The following is a 27,629-nucleotide window of genomic DNA, read 5'->3' on the forward strand; positions in this document are numbered from 1 at the left end:
AGTATAAGACGGGATACTGAAGGACCAGTTCGGCAAAGCCAGCAGGGGCTTTGAAACAGCTTTTATTAACGACCGAGGGATGATCTTTCTGAAGAGGAGGAGGCGCACTGTGACAGCATAGTAAAACAACCTCTCTCTCTCTCTCTCTCTCTCTCTCTCTCTCTCTCTCTCTCTCTCTCTCTCTCTCTCTCTCTCTCTCTCTCTCTCTCTCTTCACTCGGGTTTGGGGAGATCTCTCTCGGAGCTGGAGAGGAGACTCTCTCCTCCAGCAACCGCCGCCGCCGCCGCCGGGCTTCTCTGCAGCCTTCCTCCGCTTCATCATGGATCTTTGGACTAAAAGAGTCGCTGGAATTATCGCTCAGGTCGTCCTGCTTCTCTGCAGCTCGTACGGGACAACCGGAGAAGGTGAGCAGGCTGTGCGCTTTTTTTAATTACTTTTCCTGATGGAGACGCGAGTCCGGACAATGCAGACCCGGAGAGGCGGCTTTAAACTGGGGGTTTCATACTTCTGTCATCCTGCGTGAAAAAAATACGAGGCTTCTGTTACTGTATGTAAAGATATCTTGTTGTTTGCTTCATCCATTTAGGAGAAAGTGCACAGCTTTCTATTTTTGAATATTGTGGGGTTTTGCGCGTCTCTGTTACGCATCAGCGTTTAGTTGTAAAGGAGAAATCAGGAGAGTTGAAGCAGTTTGATGTGAATTCTGGTGACTTTATTCTTTTATTCACAAGACATTTTGAACTGTGAACAACGCGGTTATTCTTCATTAACGCTTAAAGAGATATGTCTGTATTTTGTAGAAGTTAACTTTTATACAACGTCCTTTCTTTATTTCAGATTTGAATCCTCAATTTATTGATTATCAGGCTCATTATCATCATAATATCCTCCTGGAAAGCTTTGCGTTTTTGGATCCTGCTGCGCAGAGCAGGTTTCCAAATCCCAGAGCTGAATGTTTGGCTGTAAATTGTCTCAGCTTTGTGTTTCATCTTCTCATCTGCTTTGGTGCATGTTATCACATAAACGTGTTAGATTCCAGTTCATCCACCGTGCGCGGTAAAACAAGGTTATCTCATTGATTTCTGGTTAATTTGGTGCTCAGAACAGCATGATGGGTATCCTGGGACTGAGCCACAGTGTGTTTGTCATTGTGTTCACACACCCCAGAGAGTAGCAGGAGTGCAAATATGTGTGTAAGAGAAAATGCAGGTTGGTTTCAGGGCTGAAAGGTTGCTGGGTTGATTGTGTTACCTCTGTGATGTAGAGATGAAGGAACCGTCTTTATCCAAGTACTGTTGAGTTGAGTCGCACGTCAACATTGGACAGTTTCCAGGTCTGAAGCTGTGTGTCAGTGTGTGAGTGTGAAGCTCTCCGCCCCTCTCAGGAAGGCTGAGAGAGGAGGAGAATGAGAAAGAAAAGAGAGGGGGAATCCAGCTGGGGAGGCACATGGCCGAAAAATTCCTCCATCCCTCCCATGTTTGAGCCTCTTGTGCACCTGCTCCTTGGCCTAATTTTCTCTTTTTCACTGAATCCTTTTTTGTTTTTTCTTGTATTTCCTGTCGTTTCTCAGTCAGTGATGATGTGACTTGTGCCTACACAATACTATTTCCATCTTCCTCTTTCTCTCAATCTGCACTTTCATCTCTCTAACTGGCTTCTTTACCTCTCTGTAGCCCCCACCTTTCCCATTCTTGTTCTTACATCTCCTTACATCCACATATAAACCTCTTAATTCAATTCCCACAGTCAATACAAACTCATATTGAGCAGCCAATTTGGCCAAACTAGGGCTAATTAATTAATTGGTTAATCGTTTAAAATGTACATTGCAGTGTCCTAAAACCCAAAGTTGATGTCTTCATATGTCTTGTTTTGTCCAACCAACAGTCAAAAAACACAATAATATCCAGTTTATTATTACATAAAACAGAGGAAAGCAGCAAATGCTCAAAAATAAGAAGCTGGAACCAGGAAATGTTTGGAGTTTTGGCTTAAAAAATGACTTAATCAGTGACTATTGATCAAATAATCGATTAATTGTCATATTGTTGCAGCCTTGGTTCAAAAACCCACAGACCCACAGAACATTACATCTCAAAGTGTAGAGGATATCCCAAAGTTTATTTATTTATTTGACACTAAATATGTCAATTTAAATTATTTAAATTATGGAAAAGTGTGTGAAATGATGCACAACATATCTATTTCCATTTGTTGACTGGCACAGCCATAAAAATACACAAAGTCTTATTTCAATAGTTAATTTTACTTAATTTCAAACATTATATGGCTTCAATAAAGGGCTGGAACAAGCTGATCGTTATCAATGAATCAAATTATTTTCTCAATTAAACAATTAATTGCTGTGTCTATATGATATCCGAAAATTGTGAAAACTGCTTGTCTTTAATTTCTCACAGCCCAAGGTGATTATTCAAATTTCTTGTTTATGCACAAACAGTCCAAAATCAACAATTATTAAGTTTACTGTCACATATGACACAGAAAAGCATCAAATCCTTATAATTGAGAAGCTGAAAAAACAACAAATGTTTGGTGTTTTGCTCAATAAATAACTGAGATGAGTAGTAGTTGCTTATTAATTTACCGTTAATCGACTAATTATTGTAACTCTAATGTCATTTCACTTTATTAAGCAGCTAAAGTGAGTGTATCATACAAAAAGTGCCATCTCTTCTACTTTCTGTGGGATTTGGAGTCCACTGCATCTGCTGCAGTTTATTGTAACATCAGTCGGCTGGAAGACAGCGAGACAATGAGAGAGAGGATTGCCTCATCACTAGGTGGACAGATGAAGTAATGAAAGCCGAATGAAGGAGGCAGAGAGACGATTGTATATTAAGATGTGCTGTATGCAGTTAGAGCAGATGTCTGTATAGTTCCTCTTCATCTCTGTTATTCTTCAACGAAAGATTCATAGTTTCTCTAAAATATCTTAATCTTTCTTTTTCTCTATTGAAGCCTTTCCTCCCGTCTGCTGTCTCTGGCTCAGATCTGCTGCAGACTCTCTTTGCTGCTCGACTTGTCTTTCTGCTTGTTGCTCTTTCTCTCCATCTTTCTTCCTCTCAACTCATTCTCTGTCTTCATCCCTCCCTCCCCTGCTGTATCTGAATTAGAGCTCGACCGATAATGGATGTTTGGGGCCGATACCGATATTAGGGAGTAAAAAAAACAGATATCAATATCAATATACCTTCGAATGAGCCCTTTATATCTACATAGAGAACGGGTCCTCCATGGAGCCCGCCATGTTGCACCGCCATGTTTCTACAGTAACCCAGAATGGACAAACCAAACACCGGCTCTAGAGAGGGTCTTTCGCATTTTTTACAAGTTTCACGGCCACCATAGGTCCTCTCACGCGCTTGGAAGGGGAGGGATGGGGTATTCAGTTGGTTGCAGTCTGCAACATCACCACTAGATGCCACTAAATCTTAAACACTGGACCTTTAACATAATGAGTGAAGTTACTGGCAAAACATCTGATGTCCTTTAGTCTCTACCTGTGGTGGAATCAGTACCCAGATTACTTAAGTAAAAGTAGCATTACCACAATGAAAAATGTTCAGTAACAAGTCCTGCATTCAAAATCTTACTTAAGTAAAAGTACATAAGTAAGTACTGTGAGTAAAATGTACTAAAGTATCAAAATTAAAAGTACTCATTATGCAAAATGGCCCAATTTAGACTGTTTTATTTATCATATATAAGTTATTGGAAAATTGCTTCATTGACATTTACATGTGAGCAGCATTTTAACATTGTCATGGTAAAGCTAATTTCACCACATTAAACTGTTGAATAGTCTGATCTACATATGTAACAATGCATTATATAACAAACTGATCATATTTTACATATAAAATATTGATCTCAAAAGTAACTAGTAGCTATAACTGTGAAATAAATGCGGTATAAAGTAGCATCACATGGAAATACTGAAGTAAAGTACAAGTACCTCTAAATTGTGCAAAAGTACAGTACCTGAGTAAATGTACCTAATTACATTCCACCACTGCTTTTTACTAAACCATTCTCATTATTCTCTACTCTATCAAGCTAGCTATGAGATTCATGCTACAGCTTTGTTCTGATTCAAACTATTTCAATGGATTGAACTTCAATCATAAACGCTTTTGTCTTGCTTATCACAACATGTCATCTTTAGCAATATTTCACTGTTAATGCACAACATTAACAGTCACAAACAGTAACTCATGGTTTGCTGCTTTGCTATACATGTTCAAGGGAAACTTTAAATATATGGAGGGCGTACCAAACTGCGAGTCCTGAACAAATCAGTTTGGTGTGATTACATGTAACGTGACACTCCTACTAATGTTATAACATAGCGTTATAGGCAGAATTGGCTAAGATGCTCAGCTTCCACTCAGCTGACAAGGTATGAAAGTAGCTATGTAGTTAGCTAGCTAGCTAATGTAGCAAACGAGCATGTTGAGCTCGATGTTATGAAGAGTAAAAGATGGGGACGTTGTTTATTTACTTTCCTGCATTGCATCTCACCAACTAGGTAACAACATAATGTGAAATCAACACTCAACAGACTTAATCCACCACAGCACCATCGTCTGCTGAGCTGCAGAAAGATGCTCTGATGGTAACCTTTCAATCCGCTGAAAGGTCCTTTACTGACTGTACTGAGTAACTATAACTGATAAGCATGAGGGACATGGCAGTTGTCAGGGACAGGGTTAACATTATATTAGAGTAATATTTAAAAGGGAAAATGATGGGGTAATTGTTTATTAACCTTCCAGTATGTGTTTCACAAACTAGTTAGCAACTTATTTACTGTGAAGACACCGCTTGACTCCGAGTCCACACCGCCGTCTGCTCAGCTGTAATGCGTCCTCTGCCACATGTGCTGCAGACAGTGCTGATAGTATTGTAAACAATGGATTCAGAGAACGCTCTGCTGGACAAACTATGTGATGACACCATTTCTAAATCACCCCAAACATATTTTTCTGCATTATATGTTCTGTAAAAAAGGTTTTCATATTGGCGCATATCGGAAAACATACTTTATACACTGATACCTTGATCTGTGATAAAATTGGTGCTATGGCAACTTGGAGGAGCAGCTGAGATTGTCACTAAAATAAGAATAGCTCGTCTACCTTAACTGATTCTGGGTTAAAGTTGTCGCTACCTTCCGCTCTGTTAGCAAGCAGCAGCTGTCATGTCTCCTCGGGTCTCGGTGCTTGTTTTCGGCAGAAACTCTCCCACTCTCTGCCTGCTCAGCCTGCTCAGCCTGCTCTCGGTGTGCCTCTCTCTGGATGGCAGAGGGGTTGCTCCGGGTTCTGGTTCTAAGTAGCGGTTGTCCTCAGGCTCATCCCCGCATCTGTGTGTACCACAGACCGGCTGCACACGAAGGAGGACTTGCTGGCGGCAGCCTGAAGCCTGCCGTCACTACTTCTTGAGTAAAACTAAAAATCTAACATTAAAGATCAGAGTAAGCGCTCTACCGATATTGAAAATCATGAATCGAATATCTTATCTTGTAAAATGTACAGTATAACTGGTAACACTGGTGTTGTCACAAGCTTATTAATCATTGGGAACATTTCCTCACCGTTCTGTCCCTACTGGGTGGCAAGCAATACGCTGGAACATGGCTCAGGTATTGAGGTGTTGTAGCATTTATTCACTGACAAATAGCCTAAACTGTACACACACTGCACTGTTCACAGCTATACTGCTAACTTCATACTTCAACATGGATCTATGCTACTTGTATAACACCATTTACTTTAGAAAATATCCTAAAATACATTATTTTTTTTTAAAAATTCCCTGATGTTTAGGCCTGGCGGGAGGGTCATCTCAGGCCCGGTGGGCTGCTGGGCTTGCAGTATACTGGCTGAAACCCTGGCTGTGCAGCTGACTCTTTCTTCTGGATTCTTCCTCTTTACATTCCTCCTCTTTTTGTAATATCTTGTCTTTACCTATATCTTTTTTTTTCCTCCCTGTTTCATGTTCACATTTCTTCATCTTTCTCTCTCTATGTATTCTCTCTCCTGCTGTTTGCTTCTCTCTTCTGTCTCTTGCGGTGCAGTGTCATAGTTTTCCGTTGAAGGTGGGAAGAGTTTGGGAATATTTTGTTATACAGTGTAATTTGAACCTGTCAGTATTTATTTTTTCTTTGAATCTTTGCTACTTGTATATCAAAAAAAAATCATTTTCAAGGTGTTAAAGCCCCTGAAAGAGAGTTTAAGGAGCCAGTATACTCTGTCAGAACTGCTTCTCAGGCAGGGGAATAGCTTTTCCACCCACACCTTTCTGATGTCAAACTTAGAGTGCTGTGTAGGGCAATTTCTATCATTTCAGTCACTTTTCATGTGAACATCCGAGTGCAACACCATGAATGTCTGAAAATATGTGCCATTACCCTCCCATTTTAAGGTTTTAAAATAGGAGGATATCAATGGCTGGCTTTTCACTCCGCGTTTGAATGTGGTTGTTCAGAACAATTATGAAAACTTGATTTCTGACATGGTCGGACAACACTTGATCGACCATGAACTGACTATTACACTATCATGAGAAACAAATAGTGCTGCGCTATTTGTCTACATGTGTTTCAGCACTGGTATTGAAATATGTAAAATGAACATGTTTTTCTACAAAACCTGTCTTGTAATTCAACAAAAGACTCAAAAGTTCTGAAATATAAATGTAAGCAGTCGTACAAGAATTTTGCCCAAATCAAAACAATCTAAGAATGGCATAATTTATATTTAAGGAACTATTTAATCAAAGGGAAGTAAACAAGATTACAAATCTGACCAGACATTTGATGCCAGCTTTCAGTACTTGCTTTTTCCAACTTGTTTTACTTTGAGTTTTTCATAGTCTGTGCGATGGTCTGTAACAAATTTTAGTTGGTACCAAAAAAAGTGCAGTAATGAGGTTCAATATCAAGGCCAGAACACCCAAAAATCAAAGCTGGAGTCCAGACTAATGCAATTGTTTCATTGCCTCCAGCGCTTCAAAAGAGGCTGACTCATAACAGCTATTCGATGATAAGAAAGTCTGTGATACACTGTTGCCTTTAAATGAAAAAATACTTTTCAGCCACAAAGTTTATCAGTTTAGGAAATATGTAAAATGAGCAATTTTAATAAATAAACAAGCTATTTTAAGTTCACATGTAGTTGTGGTGAGGAGAGGAACCTTCATCGTATTGGATTATTGATTATTTAAAGGTGCAATATAGTACATTCAGCCCAACTAGATGTCAACAGACAATTATTTGCTATGTAAAGATATAGTGAAGTAACTGAGCAGTGTATGGAGTGACACTCCCTCTGTGTGTGTTGTTATCCGAGCGTCTCTGTTCTTTGCTTTGATAGCCGGTCCGGCCGCGTGTGCATTTTGGTGCGTGTGAGTCCCTCCATGTCCTCCCACGTCTGTTTTCGACAAAGTTTCTCATATTACAGCTAAACAGTATACTAAAATATGTTTCTGAAAACATTTGGGGTGAGAAATAGGCAATGCACAGACCGTTGATCCATATTTGATCAGCACTGCCTAGTTTGATCTGAGTTTGATCTGTGTTTCATGAGCTGTCGATTCAGGTGCCACTTTCTTCTTTTTCCCCAACTTTATTGAGTAAACAACGTGAACATTTGTTTTGATCTGAGATGCTGGTGCTGTAGTGCGACATCTAGTGGGGCTGAATGTCATATATTGCACCTTTAATTTAAGGCTGATATTGATCTAACATCTCATTTTACCTGTTTAGTTTCTTTCATTGCCTTGGCCACTCTCTCTTCTCCTCTCTCTCTCTGTCTATCTCTCTGTTTATTTCGCCAGGCCTGACCCAGCAGCACACTCATCATGCACGGACCATAAACAACAGCAGCATAATAAGTTAAGACTGCAGACAAAGAGAAGACCCAGCCGCAGGTTTCAGACCGAGCAGCATCACATCTCCTTTTTTTTTTCCTGCAGATGGTTCACAGTTCATTATGGAGGTGGTACAAAATGACAACAAAGTAGAAATACATATCTACGCTCCAATGACTTATTATCCGGAACAGCGAATGAGCGAATCACTGATGATGAGATTCAAAGAAGTCAGTGTGTGAAACAGCCACCCCCAGGGCCTTAAAGTCACTGTGTGTTTGATCGCCTTCCAATATTGCAACATGAAAGAGTCACTAAGTGTTCAGTAGCTCAGAGACCAGCAGCCAAATGACTAAAATGTATATGAAAATGTGCCTTTGAGCTGCCACAAACGCATTTATGGCTTGCATGTTGGTTTAGATGTCAGTGTTAAAGAAGAAAGGCGAGATTCTGCTTTTTTATGGAGGAAAACAGAAAGATTCCTTAAAGGCTTGAATTAACTATTAGTTCTGTGATTATAGTACTTCAGTTTTGTTGTTAGTTGGTTGATTTTCCTTATTTCTGTAAGCACAGTTGTATAGATAAGACAAGATAAGTGGCCAAAAATAAATACTATAACAACAGTTCATGTTGGTCAAGGGGTTGGCGGTTCGATCCTCGTCTTCTCCTGTCCTTAAGCAAGACACTGAACCCTAAATTGCTTCTGAAAAAGAAACCTGCATCCCGCATCAATATAAGTTGTAAAAACAAGTGCATACATGTTTACTGGTGGTGGTAAAAGTGCATTCTGGGAAATGTAGGACATTCCCAAAATGCAGAATGTGGGAAATCAGTAATTGAAGTAGGCTGAGAGTTTATACATTTTAAAACTAAATTTGTCACTGAATAAAATCTGGAATATGTTGAAGATACAGTTTCAGATTATTTTATGGTGGATTGTTCCTTTCTGTTTTGGTTTTGTAAACTGAGGCTCGGACCCCTGTCAGTCAGCTGAGAGATGCAGGTGGTTTCCCAGCAGCTATACCTTCAGCCGAACAGGAAAAGCTTCTTCACTCGAAAGTCAGTGGGACAGCAGAGAGAAAGGAGCTGACTCCCTCATACTGTCTAATCTTGTAACTAGTGTAAAAGACATTGTTGCAGAGGCTGCGTTTCCAGCTGGAAAACCTACATGTGTCTATGAAATCATATTGCCACAAGAACGTTGATTTTGGACAATTCTGCAAAACTCCAGATTAAGTCCAATGGCTTTTTTTTTTTCTTTTTTTTTACCAGGAAGTCTCTTGAGATACATTTTCTCTTTTACAAGAGAGACATGGCCAGAAAGGCAGCATCCGGCACAACAAAACAGGATCTGAGAAATATGAGAGCGATAAAACTTCACTATTTAAAACATTCCTCATAAAATAGTTTTTTTATGTGATACTTGAATTGCCTGATATGAGGGCAGAGTTTTCAGATTAAATTCATCTTGTAATTTTTTTCTTAGTTCAGAGCAGACTGTAGGAACAATGAAGATGATCCATCAAGATGATGGAAGCTGTTAGAAACAGCAGAAAGCATTTCACAAAGGTAACCAGGAAGTTCACCAATGGCAGCTTTAAAAATGAAAAGGTACAAATGAACCTTTCTCTGTATTTTCAGTGAAGTTCATCTAGTTAACATGTATAAATTACAGTGATGAGTTCTTATTCCAGTGATAAATTAAACGCAAATTTGTGACAGGATGAAAACTGCAGGCGTGCTATATACGCCTATTGACCACCCCAACCTTTACAGTCTCATTTTATGCCTTGCACTAATTTCCTTCATTGGCATTGATGGAACTGGATATAAATTGTGAGGTGCATAATCATCAAATATGGACATAATTACTATGGATACTAGGCTGATCCACAACTTGATGGAGGGGTATGGGATGAAATTAATTTTTTGTCACAACGGTTTAAGCTCTAACACTCCCTCCTCTCTTATCTGCTGTCTGTAACTTTTTAAAAGCCCTTGACGGCTGAAGACTTTGTATTGTAAAGATATCTGTTGTGAGTGCATGGAATTAATTTGAAATTAAGCTGAAAAATAGCAGACCTTCCCTCAATAACATTAATAACACCATTTGAACTTTCTTTCATTATTCTTCACACAGAGACACCGGCACAGACTGTTGTGTTTCTTCTTTCTTTTACTCTTTATTGGTTGTCTGCTGTGTTTCTAATTGTGCCCTGAGAAAGTTTTATTGTCTCATGACTGGTTTTGTTCTGATTTAATTCACTGTTCCTCTGAGCACAGTTTAGATACTGCAGTACTTTGAATTTATTTTTGTATTAATTACTGGATTTAATTAGCTTTGCTGTATTGCTAGGCATCTGTTTCCTCAGCTGACTTCAGAAATCATCCTGATTCTTTGATTAGTTTATTTTCACCCCCCCTAGATAATTCAACTGGTGCAAAATGACAACTCTAGGAAGAAGCTCTTGCTGTTTCATTGTTAGGCACTTCACCGAAATCTCATGATAACTGTTAACCTAACTATAAAGGAAGGAATCTCTGTCTGTATGTCTGTCTTTCTCACTGTATGTGTGTCCTTCGTGTATCTTGAGAACCATTCATCTGACTGACTCCACACTTGGTGGATGTATGGCTGGGGACCCGAGGGAGTGCAGTGTCAAATTTGGTGCAATTTAGATATGTTTAATATTAATGAACCTTGAATAAACCACTCTGTGCAGGGGCAGGTTGGAACTTCAGACTCTGCTGACTGACTCCAGCATGTCAAGGAGAGACAAGAGACGAGGTGTGATGCAAGTCGGAGAAAAGTGCTCTAAAAAGAGAAAAGTAGTCAGCGAAAACAGAGCTTTTAATCAAGACACTCTTACTCTGTGTCTAGACAGAAAGCGTAGCGTTAGCAGCATGTTTAGCAGATCAGCAAAACGAGTTTCTACACAGGAGGTGTTCAGGTACATGGTTGAGTGTAGGCGCTCAGAGCCCAATACACAATAACCATATGTGTGTAAAACAAAGTAAATACTTTCCACGGGCAGTTCAAAACCAGTTTGTCTCATATGTTCCGACACCGTGGCGATTGTGAAGCGCTACTACAGACAAAGCACAAATCTGTGGAGCGAACATACCCACTCAAATCTGAACTGAAGGCACAGAAAATAGGATTGATCTAAGAGCCCAATATGATCGATCCACTTTATTTATTACTTTATTTTTAAATGCAGCCCTTATTTTAGGATACTTGAAATGAGAAAAGAACATTTATTTACTATTAGACTACTTATTATCTGTAACATCTATGTTGTTTTTGATTCCTGAATCATTTTCTACAAATCCCTAATATATTCTAGGATACTAGAAATACAGGGATAAGAGAAATAAACCATAATGCAACATAATAAACTAGAAATACAAAACTGCTTTACCCATCATTATATTTTGCATTGTTACAGTCTTTTGTCATTTTGTTTCTCGATAAAATTTTAGAGTTTGAACCTTTGGTCTCCTTGAGTTGCATAGTTGGTGGTGCCGAACATGGAAACACAAAACAATTTGCCATTATACTGTCTTCCTCTTTTAAATATGCCATTGTTTGAAATATTATTGCTTTTAAAGAAACCTAATCTTGACCCCCTGGACATCAGGGGTTAACAGTAGTTACAGAGTAATCTCCAAATTACTATTTCTTGGAAAAAGTCTTGGAAAAAGTAGTATTATGTCAGTTAATATTGTTCATGAATAACATCTGACAAACTGCCCTTCTGAGGTTTACTAACAATCTCTTGTTTGCATCTGATGCTGATGACTTGCTGCATTTGACGTGGTTGACCATAGCATCTTGCTCAGTCACCTTAAGAAGTGGGTCAGCATCTCTGATTTTGCCTTTTGCTGGTTCAAATCTTATCTCAGCCATAGAAAATTCTCTGTCACTATTGGTAATGCTTCATCCTCCACTGCTCATCTTACCTGTGGCGTTCCACAAGGCTCAGTTTTAGGTCCATTATTATTTTCAATATACATGTTTCTTCTTTAGAACATTATTTGAAAATCTAAAATTATTTTTCACTTTTATGCAGACGACTTCCAGCTCACACACTCCTGTTTTTAATATTTTATCATATGTTTTATTTATTAAAATCTTTGGATTTCAAATAAAATTATTATTAATTATTATATAATATAATAATGTATAAAATGATCAAATAATACAATGCTAAATTTCAACTACAGCAACAAATTAGTGTGTATGTAGATGGGCACCATCCTTTTCGATAGCATATGTGCAAATTTGCTTAAAGCAGCAATAATTGATTTTTTTGGCCACTTGGAGGTAGCTGAACAAGCTGTAAACACAACATTGACATATTATCACCTTGTGAAATTTATATGGCAAACATGTTTGTAAACTGTTACATATTTACACATTCAGGAAACACAGAGCAGCATTGGCATTCAAAATTAGCATCAACATGTGCTGAATGAAGTCCAATGTTCACTCTCCTTTTCCAGCTGCTACATTCTCCGCCTTTTCTCTAGTTTCTAACTTTGCATATCTGCTTTTTGGTGCTGAGCAGGTAGCCTGCAGGGGGTTTCTTTTCTGAAAATGACGCTGATGAGAGCAGTGAGAGTGAACCAAAACACGATGCCAAAAAGATCTGTAAAGCTAAGAGAAACTGCAGAGTCACGAAATAAACGACTACATGCAACTCCTCTTACATTACGTCAGTAGACCTAATGCGAACATGCAAATACTGATTAGTGCAGCTTTGAAAAAGTAGAGGGCGAGTTTTCGTCTTCAGCCCTGCATGTTTTGCACCAAATTGTACCCAGGGAAAACTGAATAAAATGCACAGGAAACAATTAATTCACTTCACTGATTTTCACAGTGATGGCCTAATTTTTCTGCAGCTATTATGTGATGCTATCAAAATGTATTTGAGAATTAAATAATGAGGGCTTCAGGTGCACTAGGGATGGATGTACACAGAAACATCAGTCTATATTGACAGGGGAGGATTCGGGACGGATTGATAAAGAGACGAATAGTGAGAAAGAAAGCAGGGCTGAAATAAGGAGATATTAAACTTTAATGTTCCTTTTGGCGGGAAATGGGTCATTGCAGCTGGAAAGAAAAAAAAATAAACAAACAACTGTGATATAAATACCTCACACTGAAGGCAAGGCGATGCCTATCTTTTGTATTAGATGTCATTAGTGTGTTTAAAATGTAAGATTGTGCATGCTTGCCTGATAGTTGAGATACCTTGAAATTTGAAATTTAGAGGAACAGAGGATAAATGCAGAGAGGATTAACATAATATAAATATAAATAAATAAATAGACTCTCTATAGACTCTTTATATGATAGATAACGTTAATACTTTTAGAAAAAGGTCAAACATTTGGATTGAGAGCATGTAAATGAAAAGGGGTGACAACAGCTTGCTGGAAAGACAAGTATTGTCATCAGAAGCTACGGAGAACCATATTAAAACCAAAGACCTTATCTCCTCGATGGAAAAGCTTTCGGGCCCGGAGGAGTATCTGCCATTTAAAAGCCATAACCCAAAACAAAGAAGTAAACTGCAGCTCCCTGAAACCAATAAGTTGTCCTTCAGCCATTTATTCCTCAGAGAGCCCACCTATAGTACATCATTCACTTAATAATCATCCAAGCCAACTTCAATCCACATTTGATTTGTTTCAGTGCTCTCCCAGAGCCAGGGGCAAGGTCTGGGTAAAGCTGTTTATCAGACTGAATTGAAGGCGCCAAAATATGTCCTGAGAGGTTGGATATTTGTGTTTCTTCACCAACAATAATTCAGCTTCTGAGCAGCAGGTCTAAATCAGTTAGTGGAGCTGCTTTTCATCTGTTTAATAGAAACAATTCACCATATCTGCTCAAATGCTAAAATCAGGTGATCAAAACCAAACAGTAAAATATGAACTTTCACCTAAACAGCAGTGATTCACAGAAATTTGGACTCAACGACAATATATGGAAGTATCAGTTGCAACTAAAGCCTGACAAAGCCTGATAAATGGACTATGCAGAGATATATATATATATATATATTAACTGCAAAATGTCCTGCGCAGAAAATTTCTTGGTCGAATTGTTAAAAAAAATATAAATAAAAAAAGGAATCCTATAGATATATTTATTCATGTACACTGCTTTAGCTGTGGTATCTAGTTATGATTGCTGCACATGTCATATACACACATCCTAGTAGGTTACAGAAATACTGCTTCATAAACAACTTCTTTCTGGTATCTATAAGCATAATTTGATGCTCGAGCTACTGTGAAAGAAAATAGTGTACTAGCAACAAGAACAAGACTTTTCTAAGTAAGTCTTTATTGAACCTATCTTGAGTTTGTGTGTGGCCAACACATAATTTCCATGGTTGCCAAAAAAGATTAGTGTAATGTAGCTGCTTATGGGAGCTAGCAGCTTCTTTAAATGTTTAATTGTAGAGTTACTTCCTTAAGGACAAACCTACATGGGAAAGCAAGAGTGCTGACTGTTGCCTTTATTTGTCTTTATCTGTCTGAAATTCACTGTTCACTTCACCTTGTTAAGTTTGTGTTGGTTGGTAATAAGTGACTTTCAGATTTAAGCTAACATCTGTCCCAACATGAGTCTTCTGTCTCTTACTTACAACAAAGCACATGATTGGGTCTTCTCTTACTTTTAATGTTACTATATCTAAAAATTGGTATGAACAATATGAAATCTGGCACATATGTACTGTATGACAAAATATGACATCTGCTGTTTCGTGTTACATCTAAAAATAAGAGCAGGCATGTGGGAAAACCTATTTGTCTACGTTAGCCTCCTCCTTTTAATTAGGAAATATGGATTATTTCTGATAGCTAAAACATGTAGCTGACAGTTTGGAGAAATAAACTACAGATGTGTCCACATAACAGATACCAAAAGTGCTTCAAAGCCACTACTGTGGGTAGTTTAATACATAAAAATGGTTGTTTATGTCTGCTTGAACTTATTAATCAACCATTAAAATATTAACCACAATAAAAATAAGCAATGTAGGCTACATTTACTTTGTAGTTGTAGGGCAACCATGTTGCTGTTGGACATACACCCTGTTCTTCCCATTCATGGCGTGACAATAGCATCCTGCCATTAATAGAAATAATATTGAATACTCCTTATAATATGATATGCAACTAATTCTGTCTGAAACAATGTCCTGCCCAATTTCTATTTTTAGGTTTTTCCCTGATAGTATTAACCTTCAATATCTTTGATTACACCAGCAATCACCAGAATGCCATAGTCTATAAAGTTCATCACCATGTGGACAACATTGGGTGTTCTTAATTGACTGCCTTGATTAAGGAGTGGTGACAGAGTGATGAACTACTGGGCCAATTTTTCCAATTATAATTTTATTTTTGTAAGTCTCTCTCTCTCTCTCTCTCTCTCTCTCTCTCTCTCTCTCTCTTTCTCTCAGTCTCATCATCTTCCTTGAAGTTTTTATCTCCCCTCTGAGCTGATTTAGAGCCAGTGGAGTGTGTTCTATAATCATAGCCTAATGACAGATAATCTGAAGAACACTAAATGACTTTAATCCTAGCCTAATGACAGATAATAGCACTATACTCCTACTGCATGTGTGTGTGTGCGTGTCTATGCTGATTTGCATTCTCGCCCTCATCACTGAGTGTTTAAATGACGGTGACTCTCTGGGTCCTCGGAGTCACCGGTTGAACCTCAAGTTTTAAACTTGAAGCTAATAAAATTAAAACTTTTTAGTGTACTATCTGCCTGCAGAGAGAAATGGAGGCGTACTGTCCTACCTGAAAGTCAAATGTAAAAAACTTTTTGTGTGTCACAGTCGGGAGACAGAAACTATTGAGGAAGAGGATGTGACATTCATTTATATATAGACAAGTTCTGCCCAGTTGTCCTCTTATTAAACTTTATGAGGACAGACTTGATGGAGTTTTCTTTGCCTTGAACTGACCAGCGTCTCAGCTAATTTGGCCATAAGATCTGCATGGTTCAGTTATTCACATGCTCAGTGCTGAATGAACGGTTTGATTATTCAGCTGCTGCAGGCTGTGGAGGGATTTAATATGAGTTACAGTAAATTATTGAGATGCTGGAGGCTGAATGGCAAATACAGGGGTGTTATTACTCACCCAATGATGGCTATTTGGTGCCTTCTAAAAGAGTTGGTTATTTAAGCTGTGGAGGCTCCAGGGGAATATTAGGAGGGCTTGATTAAATCTCTGAGTTCATGAAGTATCCCCCATCTCTTCCAGGATTAATCTGGTAAAGAAAATGCTGAGGATTGCACTGAGAAGAACAAAGCCAGTGGTATTTGGTGGGAATATGTGGTGAAATTCTCTACAAACCTCCTGGTCCTTCATGATTCATGTGAGGGCAGCATCAGCAACAGTCAGGATGAGGAAAAAGTAAAGTAGCTGAGGATAAATCCCCTTCATATTTCTTCTTTAGTGTCATTTATGGAAATATGTGCAGTCAAAGTGGAGCCATGAATGGGATCTGATGAAGTCAAGGTTAAAGGACTGCAGTCCATCTGTTTGATATTAGGACCTGCTGGACTGCTGTATTTGTTCAAGGCCGTCGCCAGAAGAAGTCTGTCTCCCAAAAAAATGAAGCCATTTATCATATGGAGCTGTCGTCATCAAAGACGACATGTTGTCACTTTAAATATTGGCTTTCATCTGCCGAGGTCATGATACTCTGTCACATGAGACAGCATGCTGAAACAATAAATGGATTTTACACTTATAACTCTATTTGCAGGGTTAGGGTTAGTGGATACATTAGTTATGACTGTCATAATTGGATATTATACTGGGGGACGTTAAACTTACCAACTGTAACTGCATTAGTTACCAAGGTCACCATGCTCTCTCAGTTCATTGTCCACACAGAGGAAAGTCTTTGCTGCAGCCAGTGGAAACACAACATATTTCAAGAAGTGAAACATGGTAAAAATAACCAAAACAATACAAGCACTACATTAATATAAAAAACTAAAACTTTAAAGTTCATGTCAAACTCATGTCAAATGCATAACTTGTATTAAAAGCTGAAACTTTGGCCTGATTGTGGCACTAGAGAAAATCTCTGCAGGGTCACCAGCCGCATTAGGATTCATCCGTGAATCCATGTGACCATGAACATCCCCAGCAGATTTTTAATGAAAATCTGGTCATTAGTTTACTGTATATCTGTGTACAAAGTTATAATTACACCTCATGAAAGAAATCTTTGGGGTGTATGAACGTGCTTTGTAATTTTCATGGCAAGTGTCCATTTTACATTACCGTTTCCTGTGTAAAACTAGATATTTTGGTCTAATGGTGGCACAAGAAGGAACCTCAGGGAATCATGAAAAATCATCATTAATCTTCTGGAGACCTTGAATATACTCAGCAAATTTCATAGAAATTGAGGCATTCATGTTTGTGAAAAATGTTGTGAATTATAGGTGTTGGTCAAGGAGAGATTTTGACCTGATTGTGGCCCTAGACCAGCGTAAATTGCTTCATTTTGCTTCACTTCATTCATTCAGCCTTGACAACATTGTGTGTTGATAGTTGATTTTTTTGTGTGCATTTTGTTTTTCTTTTGTTTTTCTCTAATCAATTCAGTTGACACAGAACCTGCAGCAACTTTTGCTGCAGTTAACTTAATGTTCTTTCACATTGATTAAAGAAATATGTCGACTTAAGAATTTCCTTTTCTTTAAACCGACTTACAACAACTTGTACACTCGGTAGGTTGCTCGCTATGTAGGAAGATTAATCTCAATCCTACCTGCTGAGCTTTGATTGGTCAGTAGTTTCTCCAAGTGGAGGAAACAGTCATCAGTGGGCTCAATACCAGACCTTTTTGAATTGCTGAACAAATCTGAGATGTGGGCAGTGACGCAGAGGTCTGGCACCAGGCTCACACTTTACAAATAGTGATGGTCAGACCCTCCATTGTGAAGAGGAGTTCTTCAACTTGTGACAGACTGGTAGGTCCCTTCAGCTAGACAAGGCTAAATATGGCTGACCCTGGAGGGAAAGGTTGGAACAGACGACATCAGGGTTTTGATGCACTCGGGGTTTTGATGGAAATGAGAGGCTACCAGAGACTCCATATCAAGACCTTTGTCCCTCATTCTCAGCCGGTTAAACACCAATGTTTCCTAGATGGTTTGACAGATGAAAATTGCTTTTGTCAAAAGCATTTGACCTCATCCATGCACTCATGAAAGAGTCTACCATGTGCTACCCTTATGTGAGTCATCTCTGTCACTGAAAGTCCTGGTACTGGCAGCTTTTCATCCTCTCTTTTTGCAACATAAAGCGTACTCTGAGATCTGATGCCTGCTCCATTGTTTCCATTAGTCAATACATGACGTCCAGTGAGAAAGTGACTTAACTTTTCTATATCATGATAGATATAGTCATTATCGCCCCGCAGGAGATCTGTTTTCACAGCCTATACAGAAACATACCGATATACAGGGTATGACTTGTGAAATAAGGGGATTCGTGAAAATCAATCAAAAGTAACATTTATAAAATAATTAAGAACTTAGATAAAACAATTACGGCAGATATATTTTAGTCCATAAAAAAAAAAGGAATTCATCGAGTAGCGTGATGTTTTCACCCTCAACGAAGTGATGTCAAGTTCTTTCTTTCTCTCATACAGACACATAGGAGATGTGATTATATACAACAAAACAAAAGGTTAAATGCTAATTTAACATGCCAGAATTAAAATGCTACTTTCAGTACTATGGATAGCGCCACTTGACCAGATGTGCCAGTACAATTAATGTCATGTTTAATGCAGCGTGCAGCAAACTTCAATGTTGAATAGAAAATAATCACAACATGCAATAGCACAAGGTGCTGTCATCATAAAAATAAATATGCTACAGTATATGCCTGCTTGTCAGACTAAGAAAACAGTCTGTTTTGATGACAGATTTCTGTCTTCTTTTTACGCTTTCCTGTGGAGGGGTCATCTGTGGCATGTCGCCCCTCTTTTACCCACGTCTCTGTAAATCTCCGAGCAGGGAAGGAGGCAACCCGTGGTCCATTGACAGTATCATCACGTAGCTTAGACGCTGTGTCATCTCTATTGTCACACGAGCGCTGACAGTGAAAGTCCATCTCTGATTTTATTGTTAGCACTATAGACTGTTCTCACGTTGCAGTGCTTTACTGAGATTTTTTTTCAAATAGCCTATTTTTTATTATGAGGGGGATAAATTTTTGTCCCCACCAGGGATTAAAATAACTCAACAGAGGCAGGGATATAGACCAGAGGGGGTGAAATCTCCACCAATCCCCCCTGGCAAATCACACCCTGCCGATATGCACAATACATAAACTCATTACATGTGAATACTTTGATTATAAAAAAGGACAAAACTTCTGCCAAAGCGAGCTCTTCTCTATTGTAAAGTTCTGTACCTACGATCAAATGGCAGCAGTGTGAAATATGGATCGAGGGGGTGATCACTGTCATGTGCTATTATGAGTACAAGACATGATCACTCTGTTATGAGTTTGTTTTGGCGGAGATAGTTAACAAGGTAAAGAAACAGAACAACAGGATAGGTTGAATTTCGCTGTGGTAAAGCAACAACAGGAGGTGGGGGGGCAACACACAGTGGGCTGAGTTTGTGTATGGAGTCTTTATTGGGATTGTTTATGGATATCAGTGATGTGTTGATCAAAAGTGAATTTATTGACTATAATGAGTCCAAGATGTTTGAAGTTACTGACCTGTTCAACCGTCTTGCCGTGAATTGAGATGGAGTTAAGCCCAGTGGGGGGGTATGTTTGATGTGCTAATGACCAGTTCTTTTGTTTGGTCCGTGTTCAGTTGGAGGTAGCTGTCAGTGCACCATTGTGTGAAGAGAGAAATGGAGGATAGGCTGTAACAGAGCTGTTGTCATTGAGTAGTCCCAGTATGGCAATGTTATCAAAGTATTTGAGGTATGTGGTAAAGTTGAAGGGATGATATAGTCATTTTTGATTTGTGTAGAGGGTCAAAGGCACTTGTTATACCTTAACACCCACCCACCCCAGCCCTACCTCACAAAACAAAACAACAAAAAAAAGATATGAAAATGATTGGGCACTTAATTTGCCTAATTAGAATGAACAAACAGCACAAACTGTATAAAAAACTGCTCTTGAATCTATTTAATTATTTATGTAATTTATTTAATTTATTATGTAGTTATTTAGTTCTTGCTGGAGATCTGCCTGAATCAAAAATTCCTGGCACAGCAGATCAACATAAGCCTGGAAAAAAGTGTGTGGGACAATGTACATAACAAAGGAAATAATTAGTTAACCCTGAGGCTGCTTGCAATAATTAAAATTAATTAAAACAATATCACGAGTGACTGGCATGAAGACGGATCCTCAGCCATCTGTGGAGGCAGGTGCTCAGTCGTGGTCTTGGAGGTTTTTGGTGCCACAGGTGAACTTTACCTTGTACCTTGTAAAAAGGTCTAGTTGTTAATGGACTGGATGTGTTATACTGACTGCAACAACCTGGTTTGAATGTTTTTCACAAGGCGATGCAAATTGCTTCACTTTTATATAAATTTACTGTAAGAAAGACTTGTGTGGTCAAAACCTAAAGGAGGCTGTCAGGACCTCAAAAAAGTTTAATATCAGAATGAACACAGCTTTCGCTCACGGTTAAAACTCTACTTTGCCTTATCTCCTGACATTGCTAGATTTCCCTGTGGGTGCTCAAGCTCCCGGGCACCCACAAAATCGGTGCCTATGTAGAGGGAAGGGACTGAGGACACAGCCCTGAGGGGCTCCGGTTTTGTTGATGATAGTTGACGATGTTACTGTGCCCATTCTTACAGTCTGCGGTCTGTTGCTGAGAAGGTTTTGAACTTAGTAGATGAGAAGTGAAGGGATGTTGAGATGGTGTTGAGAGTTTCTTGATCATCTGATGGCTTTGAATTGTGTTGAAGGTGGAGCTGAAATCAACAAAGAAGATTGAAGCAAAGTTGTTGCGTGATTCCAGATTTTGTAGGAGGGGTTGAATGCTGAATTGCTGATTAGGTAAGGTTCTTGGATAAAGCTTACCCTGTCAGAGGAGTGCCTAATACGCTATATTAAACTTAACATTGTAATACATTTGCTTGACTGGTGCTTTCCACTTTGCTCCATGCTGCTCGTGTTAATTCCAGTGCATCTACATCACTCCAAGGTGTCCTCTCAACACACTGAGATAGATGCTGCTCATAGTTTAATGTTCTCTCTGCTGTGTATTTTTTTATGAACCCATGTAACCTCAGCTCCACAAACTGCTGCTCTGATATTCTGCAGCAACTGCTGATGAGAAGAAGCACAGCCGGTCAGTTTGTATTAGAGAGGAGGAGACAGAGCTGAGTCAGTGGCCATTAAAGACTGAAGGGTAAGGCTGAATTTCAACAACAAGAAGACAGAGCTAAATCAGTGGTAAGCACTTTGAGGTGAAACAGAGGAGGAACTAGGGGGAGGAATAAGGGTGGACAATAGGAAGAAGAAGAGCAATGTAAAGTGTGACAGGATAAACTTCAGGGGTCAGAGTCTGCAGGTTCTCTGGTAGCTGGTAGCAGTATTCCCTCTGTGTGTCTCACAACTGCAGTGACATTTTCTACTGCCTTTCCCATTTTATCCCTCACTGACTTTGCTGAATGTGTGTGTGGGCTACCATCCGCTTTTTGGATGCACCGCCTCACATCTTTGAGATTTGACTTCATGAGACAAAGCAGGAGGCAAAGGAGGAGGAGGAGGAGGAGGAGGATGACAGGAGGGACAGCAGGTATGACGGAAAGTTAGAAAGTAGATGGGGCAGAAATGAGCGAGTAAGGAAAGAAGGCAGGGGAAAACGCAAGAAGTCTGAAGATAAGAGTGTAGAAAAGACAGGAGGAAGAGGAGCAGGAGGAGGAAGAGTAAGGAGGATTAGGGTGAAGGGAGGAATCAGGAAGAGGAGAAAGGAAGGACGATAAGAAAGTGTGTCTAGCTAATAGTTTCCCCTGTCTGTTCCCCTGCCGTGACATTCTCAACTGCCTCTACAATTTCACCCCCACTGGCTTCTAAGGGAGTGTGCATGTTCATGTTCAGCTCTCAGTTTTGCAGAGCCCCAAGAGTACTGGGTTTCTGCAAGACTACACTGGTATAAATATTAATGTCTGGCCAATAAAAGTGAAAGTTTAAGGAACAGCTTTTCACCATTCTCTGGATCTGTCTGTGTTTGTGTCAGTGTCAGCGCTTCCTGAAAGATCAAACCTGGCTCACATTTTCTTGTTTTTATCATCGTGCTCAAATACATTTGATAACATTTTACTCAGTTGCTTGATTGCTGAGGATTTAAATACAGGACTGCAATAGATATGGCTTTACAATGTTGTCTACAGAAACCTGGATTTTAAACAAGCTCTACTTGTGGAAATTCAAAGTTATTACCCTGGATTTGCTTTGTGACAGTTCAAGGAGGTATCAAGGGTATATCTAATCTAAAGTTTAGCTACATATATGTTTAAATAAGAATGTAAATGCATAAATACAGTAAGCAGATCATTCCTGCAAGTTAAGCAAGGACGTTCCTTTGCATTGTAATGGATATGACAGTGTCGCACTTTGCATTACACCTCACAGTAATAACAAGGTAATAATTGAATAAGGGATAATATTGTGTAATTACAGAAGTTGTAGCCAGGTTATGAGAATATATTGCCCGGACTCTCCCATAGAAAAGCTCCAGGAAGTAGCTGGTGGAAAGAGGGGAAAACAACAAAATGCGTGTAGCTAGCTAAAAACATTAGATTTCAGCATGTCAAGGGATTATTTTAGCACCATGTGTCTACCAGAGAGGAAAAGGTAGTTTATAGCATATGCTGAAACCCATAACATTAAGATGCAATACATGAATGCAAGGGCTGACATCATGTCTACAGTAGAGATAGCGTAACTGTAGAGCAAACTCCACTACATTAACAGGCTGGCATGATACTTCACACAGCTGATATGATGAGTACAGTTTGTAAATGTAGGTGAAGAAATTACACACACAGACATGCAATCATTTCCCATTCAGGCTCTTTTTACGGTTCATTTCAGCTGAATGCAGGTTAGCTATTCTGTGATTTAAACATCTTACAAACACTGCATACTTTTCAATTAAACAGCTTTTCTGTTTTTACTTTCATGTGTGTTCTCTGTGACTAGCAGCATGTCCAGGTATATGTGTCGTTTTTACGGAGGTTTTTGAGCTGCAGGCTATCTGTGCAGCTCAGGTCGGGTCTGTCTCTCCCACCGCTCAGCACACAGCTCTGTAACGTTATCCACTTTTGTCTTAAAGGCTCAGTTTTTTGGTTCAGCAGCTTAGTTCTGGGTTCTTTACCCTGTTGGTAGTGCATCCCACCACACAGCAGCTTTTAGGCTTTTTTCTGTTGTTTGCTAGCAGACAGAAATGACAAGGACGCACTTTCACTCAATACAAAGTCAATGGAGAAGGATGAATTGTTTTCTCCTCTGGGGTGGGTAAGACTTAAATGCTCTCTGTCTCTATTGCCACCTCAATTAAAGAGCAGCACACAGCTGCCTCCCTAAGCTTTTCTATGGGATTAGACAATCCCAAATGGGGCTAATTTCAACCCTCTTTCCAGCCACAACCAACAGCTTTTAGTGTAAAAGCTTTTATAAACTCATTGTAAATAACCTGCCAAGCTTTAAACAGGCATACAGAGTTAGCAGCTAGCACCTGGACATATAGCATTGGAACATGATACATTTGGGGCAGATATAGACAGGTGATAAATTAAAGGAAACACCAACATAAAGTGTTTTAGTGAGGTGATGGGCCACCACATGCTGCCAGAACAGCTTCAATGTGCCTTGACATTGATTCTACAGTCTCTGAACTCTTCTGGAGGGATGAACACCGTTCTTCAAAAAGATATTCCCTCATTTGATGTTTTGATGATGGTGGTGGAGAGTGTTGTCTATCAGGTCAGTCCAATATCTCTCATATGTGTTCAGTTGGGTTGAGATGTGGTGACTGTGAAGGTCATAGCATATGATTCCCATCATTCAGTGACCCCTTGTGCCCTATAGGTGGGGGTATTGTCATCCTGGAAGAGACCACTCCCATCAGGATAGAAATGTTTCATCACAGGATAAAGGTGATGACTCAGAACAACTTTGTATTGATTTGCAGTGACTCTTCCCTCTAAGGTGACAAGTGGACCCAAACCATATCAGCAAAATGTCCCCCACAGCATAACAGAGCTACCAGATCCCCTCACTGTAGCCCCTGTCAAGCATTCAGACCTGTACCGGCTTTTCTTTTAATTTGTCACCCATCTGTATTTCCCTCAGTGGAGACAAACCAGACCTTGAGGGACAGTGAAGGTGCTTAAGAAGCCAAATTAATTACTCTGTGTCCACTTGGTGTGTAAATAAGTACTGTTTGCTATAATAACCCATCAGCCAAACAAACAAAATAAAATAGATTAGTTGATTAATACATTAAAATTAAAAAATATATATAATGCAACATTGAAATTTCATTTCAAATAGTGATTTTTTTGTAAAAAACTGGGCTTCATACTTTCTGAATGATATCCACGGTAGTTTCTGCGTAATAACTATGAGTTATTATTATGACATGTGTTCCCCTATTCTTTCCTTTGAGTTTCCATTATTACCCAATTACAAAAAAAATGAACCCTCAGCTAAACCCTTGTATAAGATAGATATTGGTATTAACCCGATATTGGCCCATTTTTCCCCACTCAGTTATTACAACATATATCCCATTATAGCTTTGTTATTTCACAGCTGTGATGTACAGCGCTCATATGTGAACAGATGTTACTGGACTCTCTGAGCAGTCCATTATAGTTCTGCTGGTCCTCTGGGAGCAGAAAGTAGCTGCAGGAGGTTTTAAGGTCTTGCCTGTTCATATCACAACAGTGTGATAAATTCTGACCCCAGCAACCAAACACCAAAAAATTGAATTTTTGCGAAGTGCATTATCAGCACGAAGATAAAATACTTGAAGCTGCAGGAAAAAGATTAAATTTGAGGCAGGCAGAGAACAAATGTACATAATACTGGTCTGGAGCAATGAAACCTTAAAATCCTCTGCTCTCTAACCAACACCATCACCTGTATCTTTCTAGATTCGGTGTGTCCTTCGTTTCTGAGCAAAGCCCTAATTGACATTTGTCAAAAGACAGGAAAGCTGAGCTCGGAGTGAGTGCGGGTCAGGGTAAGGATGGAGGGCATCAAATTATCTGCAGAGAAGTTTTTAAGGGGCACTTATCTTCAGATGTCTCCCGAGGGACGGTGGCTGTAAAGTAAGACTAAGTAGATGTTGTGACTGCAGCTCCTGTTGTGGTTTAGAGAAGGTGTGAAGAGGCTGTACACACACACACACACACACACACGCAAAGAGAGGCTGCTCCATTGATGCCTTTAGTCACGACATCCAGTTTCTCTCCTTTGGATCTAATATAAAATGTGTGTTACTGCAGTGCCAGTGCGGAGATTTGGGGTCTCCATAGACCAGCTGTTATAGTGACGGTGTAAAGGGCCTGTCTGGGGGTGTGATCTTCGTAGCTCGGCTGCTCCAGAGGCTGCAGCTCCCCACACCACAACAATATATTCTAGATAAATCTCTTTTTCCATCCCAGCCAGCTCTCTAGTGGACCATCACGGTGCCAGCTGTGCTTTATAGATTAGTGACGCATCTTAGAAGAAGTACAGAAGTGCAGTATGGAGTTTTGTAGATGTGATGGTTAAAGCAGTATTTTATACCCATATGTCCCCCTTTTGCCCCAAAAACAAAAATAAATGAGGACATTTTTTCAGACTCTGTGTCACTTTTAGTGTTCTTCTATTGCAGCTTGGACTAACATATAGAGCTAGAGCTGAAATTAGGCAAAATCTACAAGATGAAGAATTACATAACACCTCAATATCAATAATGTAACAGTATTTTTAATATTAATAATGGTGTCACACACCACTTAAAGCCTGTATGTGTAGATTTCTTTTTAACATAATTATAGCAGGAAATTATCCCCCATGCACAGGTATAGTGCAGTCTACAGTATATGCTGCTTTCAGTCCATTCATCTTAGTGTCTTCTTGATACTAACATTCAAATTCTAGTCATAGAGGCTTTCATTTTAAATGATAACTACACCCTCCCTCCTAGTATCTCTGGAGTGGGAGGCGACGACTGTAATCATTTTGAGCAGAAAAGCTGTTATGTATGTAATATATTGTTTAAAAAAGTAACCTGTACTAACATTATATACCGACAACAATCTACGTGGTTATGTGTGCAGCGGAAAATTAATTTTTAGTTCCTCTTTGAAGTCAGCTATCAGCAATATTTTATATTAAAACAATGTATCAAATTACAATGTGTAATATCAGAGGCATTGCTCGCAGTGATGAACCAACAGAGAATTATCAGCTCCCCTCGGCTTTATGGAGCTTTATAGTGAGTTTCAGCTCATTTCAGCTCAACTTTACTGTTTTGGTTCACTCTCTGCCCTGATAGTGTCATTTTCGGCCGCAGCAGGCAGCTGTTTTCAGAGCAAAAAACTCTAAAAACCCACTGTACATTACCTGCTCAGAATTAAATGACAAACATAGTGGAGCATTTAGCAGCTTAAAGAGCCAGATATTTCCCTCAGGAGTTGGTAGAGAGCAAAAACAGAGCTAAAGGAGAGTGAAAATCGGACTTACATTCACCAGGTGGACAGATAGACGACTCGAAATGAATGATAATGTTGCTCCGTAACTGCTGGATGTGGAAATAAGCAACTGTTTGCCAAGAAGCTCAACATATTGAAAAGTTGTGTTCCCAACTTGTTTCCGCTGCCCCCAGTTGGCCAAAAAGAGAGTTGAGACTCACCTTTTCAAGTTGTCTTGATACATTTAAATGACAGCTTTCACACCCAACAAAATTAACTCAACAAAATTGGCAAATAGGTTAGGAGTGAAAGCACCTTAAGAAAACAAAAAGACATATGGATGCTGTATCATGATATGATATAATCCCCAAATATCCGGTCTCACACCACCATGTAATGATTGTGTTGATGTAGTGTTCAACTCTGACTGCACTTAAAATGTAGTTTAGGCAGTGGATTGCCTGCTGTGCTTATAAAAAGACAAAAAGTGCAGTCAGTGAGACTGATTTGCATAAAAAGGGTTTGTAGTATAAGCTCTTCTACAGGGTGCAATGCAGAGTTTTTCAATTTTATAAATCCCAAGCGTCCAATTCAGCGTATAATTTTTGAAATAAATTCGATTTGTGAAGGTGCTTGGATCTTGTGAATATCCTTGTGTGTTGTATTTTATTTGAACGACGGAAGAAAATTACATTTTGTGCCAGTTTTTTTTTTTTTCCATGGAGGCTTGTTGGTTTTCTGCTCTCTATTAAGAGATATTTACAAGCAAATATGCTCAGATCATTTACTTAGTGCAGCTTGTGAATTAGTAGATATTTTATGATACTGTATCTCCCCATTGAGCCATTAGGACGAGTGATGTAGCCTGCAGCATACCCTCTAAATCTGCATAATTTCATCATTTACAGTGAATGTTTTGGGGTTTTACTCTTTTTTTTTCAGCTGTGTTTGAAGTGAACTCTTGTTTCTCAGCAGCTCTGTCTGTGTTTATGT

General features: G+C 39.2%; 1 protein-coding gene across 3 annotated transcripts in view; it reads left to right on the forward strand.

The window, feature by feature from the left end:
* Positions 1-253: 253 nt before the first annotated feature.
* LOC137194591 (contactin-associated protein-like 4) overlaps positions 254-27,629 on the forward strand; it is a 134,543-nt gene continuing 107,167 nt past the window's right edge. For 2 of the 3 annotated variants that reach the window (XR_010930987.1, XM_067606639.1), the window contains exon 1: positions 275-404. Coding sequence is in view for 2 of the 3 variants with exons in the window: in XM_067606639.1 (XP_067462740.1) it covers positions 320-404 (85 nt within the window). In the remaining variant the exon portion in view is untranslated. Of the gene's footprint in view, positions 405-27,629 lie in introns of all 3 variants that reach the window. The other variant, XM_067606640.1, reaches the window with a different exon arrangement.

This window comes from Thunnus thynnus, chromosome 12 (assembly GCF_963924715.1).
Source record: "Thunnus thynnus chromosome 12, fThuThy2.1, whole genome shotgun sequence".
In the NCBI taxonomy this organism is placed as follows: Eukaryota; Metazoa; Chordata; class Actinopteri; order Scombriformes; family Scombridae; genus Thunnus; species Thunnus thynnus.